The following is a 6,201-nucleotide window of genomic DNA, read 5'->3' on the forward strand; positions in this document are numbered from 1 at the left end:
CCTACAATAACAGGCTTTTTGAGCTGCTATTTATATATATATTATTTTGTACTTTTACTTGAATATTTGTTTTGGACGTAGGCTAGAAAACTCAGTACTGCAGTGTTTAAGTCACTACTTTCCACATTTCATTTATAAGCCACTATCTTGCTGAAGTAGTACTTTTAATTCCAGTGTGGGCTTAGTCTACTTTAAGAAGGTGCTGGTTGTACTGAGTTGCACTGAACATCTAGGGGTAACTCAGGACTGTAGTTATATATGTAGCTATATCGTTTTTATTCGTGGTGAAGACGTTTTAGTGACTTTATTTTTTTTCGATTATTAATTTAATTGAAGTTAACAGTATGAAAAAGGGTCGACACGTTTCACGGTGTTGCGCGAGTTCATTGGCTGAGAAGGGCGTTACGTCACGGAACAGCGGTGACGAGATTCCGCTTTGAAAGATGGCTGAAGTGGTAAAGCTCTTCATCTTTACTTCATTATCCTGAGTTGTACTGTTTTTAATTGGCGAAACATCGCATAACTACACGTTATCTGTCTCGAAATAGTTAAATATCAAAATTCTGTCGTCATTGGTTAGTTGCACATGTGGCTTGTGGTTAGCGGGTCAGCCGCATGTCAACTCTCTAACGGTGGCTAGCTGTCGATCTGCTGTAAACACCAGCGGCTAAAAGACCACTGATCCACACAGCGAGGGGGGAAATCGCCGGCTGGTTTCGTGTCCAACTTAAAGTCTTTATCCGTGTAGCCAACGTTATGTCGGCGTCTTGGGAGCTAGTTAGTGCTAGTGGTTGTGAGGCTGTAGCGGATAACTTAGCTAATAGCTAGCTAGCTAGATAAAGTACTAGTGCAGTGTTGTCAGAGTCTACAGTTGCACTGTTACCAATAAAGACTTCAGTTGGTATCCATCTCTTGGGGTAATTTAGACTAATTACACTGGACTGGGTTTGTGTCAGAGTACTGAAAAGTTTCGGTTTCGGTTTATCGGCCCGCCCTACACATGCCGTCCACATGAACAGCTAGCTGTAGCTGTAATTACAAATACAGCAAAAGCTGCTTCCTGCCAGATTACAGCTCTGCCTCTTTCTTACACTGGCCATAAGGTGTGTCATCTTTACCGATATGACGTGAAAATTGACACAGAGTGATACTAATTTTCAGTGTTAAATATACTAGCTAGCTACTAACTCAATCTAGTACACCTCATTCAACTAAATGAGCCTTTCTAAAGACAATCATTAGATGGATCCAGTTGAGAGGATTAGAGCTGAAAGTTCATCTCTGAGAGTTGAGTCTGTTTATGAGGGCCCTAGCCACATCCTGCTCTCCTCGTGAAACCAAAAGCATCACTGCAAAATGCTAGAGGTTGCCAGTGAGCAGGTCTACAATAATGGTGGTAAAGTGAGCTAAAGTAAATATTATTTTATATATACATAGTAATCTAATTAAGAAGGTTACTTCCTCATTGGTGTCAGGAATGCCAGGCACTGCTACATGTAAAATAATTGAATGATGAAACTTGTAAGAAAGAAAAGACTGAAGGCAGAGTTTGAATAATTAGTGGTTTTCAGTGCGGCCTATTTAACAATGATTTAACATTTAAGATTAGATTCGAATTTTGCACTAAATGTCTACAGGAACCCATTTATTTGGACTCTCTCAGAAGGGCCTGATCAATTTGGAATATGGGCAGTTCTCCTCATAGAAATTCTCTGGTCGTCTCGTCCTCATTTTGTTTGGGTCATGCACATTGAATAAATGTCCTTTTACCCCCTGTATGTCCTCGGAATAATGGGTCGTTAAGTAGTCCAAAAATGAGGACTGTTGCATTAAAGCTTTAGCTATAGATGCCTACAATATGAGTGGCTGGTGTTAATGTATGTTAGTGTTAAAGTGTAGATGTATGCTTACTCTAAAGTGACATCAATGCAATGGGCAGGGATGTCAGCTTGTGTGTAGAGTAAATATAGCAGACGTAGACTCCAAAACATCATAATTCAGAGAATCCAGTGACATTCAGGGAAATGTACGCTGGACAAAATGAGTTGGCTTAGGAAAATCTATGTTTATCACACAGCCTGAGATAAGGCGTCTATTGTACGTAGTGGAGATTTCCAAACACAGAATCATTTTTTTTCCATTGAGAAGCTGGTATGAAAAATAAACTACTAAATTATGCACAGTTTCAAAGGCCCATTTTCTGAAAAGAAACACATTCTTTTAGCACACAACAGAAATGTTCTTGCTGACTGGTCTTTTCATTTTATACCCCAATCCAGATCTCTGACAGTGACAGTGATGGAGAGGTTAGAAAGATGAGCAGACCAAACCCGCCTCCCAAACGCAGACGAGTCATTGACCCTTCAGCTATTGCTTCCGTACCCATTTACTCAAATAAGGTACAGTCCCTCTAACAGCTCTTTGATGGTTTAGCATTCTTTACCCAACTTGTACACCTGACTGCATTTTCTCAGCCATGTTCATCAGTGCTCTGTCATTTGGGAGATCTTCAGTGTATGATATCTTGCTTGCTGGGCCGATATATTACTTATGTGATATTATTCACATTGTTAGTCCATACTCCACTGGCTAGATGTTTTGATGAGCAATATAATTTCAGGTAAACAGTAGCCTACAGCTGAAGCCAGCCCTATTCAAACAAGAAGACTGTACAGGTATGTCTACATTAACGGCAGCTAACAGTACTTACCTTGTTTTTGGTTACTCGTGGTACATCTTGTACCATGTTTTTGTGTGTGTGAATAACTTACTTTGTCTGTAAAACCCAAGGTTTTGGAATTATTGCATTTGCATTAAGAACCAGGTCTGTTTTGGGTATGGACTTTCCTGTAGAAGGTGATGAAGAGGAAGCCAGGTTGTGGTCTCCGTCTCCACCCAGAACTAAGACAAAGCAAACCACCATAGCCTTAAGTGACTCAGAGGAGGAGCTAGAACATCATCAACCAGAAGAGAGGAACCAGAATCAGAATCAGTGAGTCTTATCCTAAGTCTTAGCCTAAATACCAGTAGTGATAGGGGTGTCAATGGTACATTTGGCCCACAATTTGATTCAATATATATGAATCTGGGTTCATGATTTGTTAATTGCATGATATTTTGAACAACATTTGAGTAAAGTTGTGCACAAAATTGAATGTTTAAACAGTGCAATTGCATTGACGCATTTCTGCGTTGTGATAGAACATTTTTTTAATTAATTGTTACACCCCTTCTGTTAAAGCTTGCTCAGTGGTATCCATAACACACACTTAATATGTCCTAAAGATCAGCAGTGGTGGAACATGATGACCCAATATAGATTTGCTTTAATCATTTATTTGATAGACACATAAATTTTCAAAAATATTTTATTATACAATTATTCTGTCAATATTAGCAACCTAATATGTTGCATGTTCATATATTTATTGTTCTTACCTTTTTCATCCTTATTTCAGAGATGTCTTGCGATCTCCCTCTCCACCCCCGCCTCCCCGTAACCCTGTCACACGAACTAGACGAGCTGATAAAAAAATAAGGTAAGTGAATGACTGTCCAGCCTGAATGTTTTGAATAGGGCATTGATGTGTATGTTTTAATAGGACATTAATTCTTAATGGGGAAAATAAAGTGCATTCTATCACTGTGTCTCCAATACAGGATAATGTCTTGAGCTACAAATACAGATAATTGGATGGATTGTTTCTTGGTGTTTCCTTAGAGAGATCAACAGGAAGCTGGAGGTAATTGGCTCTCTCATGTGTCCATCACCTGAAAGAGCAGAAGATTATCCTGAATACAGTGACTGCCCATCTCCTGGAAATGACTACGATGATGACGACATCATAATTGTTTCCTCTGAAGATAAACAGAATAGACGTGCTCCCAAACCCAAGCCAAGAGCACCGTGTCGGGAAATTTCTTTGAAATTCCGCTGGAGAACAGACGTGTACAGGATTCCACTTCTTTCGGTGAGAGAGAGAGAGACACATATGCATGTTATATGTTTTCATTTTTAAAGAATTTAACAAAACATATGAATGCTCAGCATTCTGGAATTATCTGATTTCCATTTACAGACAGATCCTTTGAGTAAGGCTGTGGATCAGTTATCTACCAAACTTAAAGTCCTGCCATCTCAGATACTGTTACTGAAGCAAGACACTGAGCTCCCTGCACACTCCACAGTCACAGAGTTAGATCTAGGCATCACTGACATCATAGGTGAGTACAAAACCATGTAAACAGAAATGAATGAGTCATTTATTATATTATATATAATGCCTGGTGCTTCTTACAGCCTGTCTGGGTTTTTCCCGAGGTCCAAGACACCAATCACTTGTTTAAGATAAAATAAGATACGATACAGTAATCCTTGTTTAGTCCCACAGTGGGGAAATTCTCAGTGTCACAGCAGCAAAGGGATAGCAAGACACTCAGATGGAAAACTTAGATAAATACCCAATATATACACAATATAAATAATAGAAGTAAAAAAAACTCTGAGTGGAAAATAAACAACAAACAATATTAGATTCATTTCCCCTACTTGATGTCTGTTGTGGAGACATTCACTTTTATCCTTATCCTGAATTCTGTCCCTTTTCTTTCCATACCGCCTTTCATGTCTGCACCATCAGACTGTGTCGTAGTAACAGAGGACAAAGAAGACGAAGGAAACAGCCGTGATGTAATCACTGTGCGACTGCAGGGCAAAGAGAAAGGATCTGCGCAAGAATATTCCTTACATAAGGTTTGCATCTTTGCAGAGTTCTATAACAAATTATATTCACAAACCTTTACTTACCAGTACATTTGGGATGAGGTGAGAAGGTGATCTTATATATATATACGCTCTTGATTTCAGGAGTAAGAAGGTGTCCCAAAACTTTTGTCCAACTTTATTACTGGAGTAGTTAATCAGTCTTAACTCAATTTCTCTTTCCCTCTTATTTCTCTCTCTCAGGACGCCCCTCTTGGTTCTATCCTCACACAGTATACATCAGGCCTGTCTGCTGCTGCTAAGCGCAACATTAGATTTCTCTTTGATGGGTCGAAGGTGAAACCTAATCAAACCCCTTCACAGCTGGATATGGAGAATGGTGATGTCATTGAAGTCTGGAACTAAATATCAATAATAATATTATACCCTTTCTCTATGAATGTTTTACAAAAACTGTGTTTTTATCAAATAAAATGTATATTGTAGATATATTTTGATGTATTTTTAAATAAAAAGCTTTTCCAAATTAAGCACTTGTTAAAGTGGCTTTGTTAAAGGCGCATGTGTGCGTGAGCATAAAGGGGCTTCTTTGGGTAGAGAATTTGAAGCATTTGCATACTGCAGTAAAACCAACAGTGACCGAGTTTAAAGAGTTCTCTAAATGATTGAACTGTTTGCTGATTAACTCAGTACTTGTCACTGCATGATCAAGTTCTTTGCCCTGATCAATAAGAAAGAACTTAAGTGATTTTTGTGTTTTTTGTTGTTGTGGGGTTTTTTTTTTGTTTGTTTGTTTTTTTTTTTGTCAAGTAAGTTTTTTTTTTTTTCTAGTATTTCTATTTATTTCTCAAACATAACATAAACTTTTAATGCTGTCCTTTATCAGCCCTTTACTGTATGGTATTCCTAAAAACTGTTTATATTAGATACCTCAGTAACCAACAGATCCTGCTACAATGCACCTCTGTTTGTCATGTCGCTTTAATAACCAGCAAATTCGTAGCTCGTCATGTGATGTTTTATATTTACTTACCCAGATCTTGTTAACTGTGATGAGGGCGGTAGAGGACAGACTGCTGTGGTTCAGCTGTCAGTGTCCGACTCGCGAACGAATCTATCTTTTGAATCGATTCACTAGGCCAAGTGAATTGCAGCCAGTTGGATGTCCTTGGATTTTGCACTTGTCATAAAGTCGAAAATGAATATTATTTCTGTAAGGTAGGTCGTTTCGGATAAGTGTTTTTTTTATGTTACCTTTAGCGTGCTTCAACATCACTCAAAAACATTTATTCCGTTTTCTCTTTGACATAATATGAATATGGAAGTTCTTTTAGTGGAACTGCCCAAAATCAATTCATTACTTTTGCATTGACTTCCAGTTAGTTTTATCCTTGTCCTGCTGATATTTTGATATTTATTTATTTTGGAGATACGATATGCAAAAAAAAAAATATATATATATATATATATATTCTGGA

General features: G+C 38.1%; 1 protein-coding gene across 3 annotated transcripts; it reads left to right on the top strand.

The window, feature by feature from the left end:
- The first annotated feature begins 421 nt into the window (after positions 1-421).
- nfatc2ip (nuclear factor of activated T cells 2 interacting protein) lies at positions 422-5,253 on the top strand. Of its 3 annotated transcripts, none has more exons than XM_072693611.1 (9): positions 422-455; positions 2,280-2,399; positions 2,621-2,675; positions 2,854-2,992; positions 3,459-3,539; positions 3,722-3,971; positions 4,080-4,224; positions 4,641-4,753; positions 4,967-5,253. In XM_072693611.1, exons 1-9 carry the CDS (start codon positions 444-446, stop codon positions 5,126-5,128), a joined length of 1,077 nt encoding a protein of 358 aa, XP_072549712.1. In that variant the 5' UTR covers positions 422-443; the 3' UTR covers positions 5,129-5,253. The 3 variants fall into 3 exon arrangements, with proteins under 3 accessions (XP_072549712.1, XP_072549713.1, XP_072549714.1); XM_072693612.1 differs by having other exon boundaries at positions 2,857-2,992; XM_072693613.1 differs by lacking the exon at positions 422-455 and having other exon boundaries at positions 2,306-2,675; positions 2,819-2,992.
- The last annotated feature ends 948 nt before the right edge of the window (positions 5,254-6,201 follow it).

The sequence above is a fragment of the Salminus brasiliensis genome, chromosome 12 (assembly GCF_030463535.1).
Source record: "Salminus brasiliensis chromosome 12, fSalBra1.hap2, whole genome shotgun sequence".
Classification (NCBI taxonomy): Eukaryota; Metazoa; Chordata; class Actinopteri; order Characiformes; family Bryconidae; genus Salminus; species Salminus brasiliensis.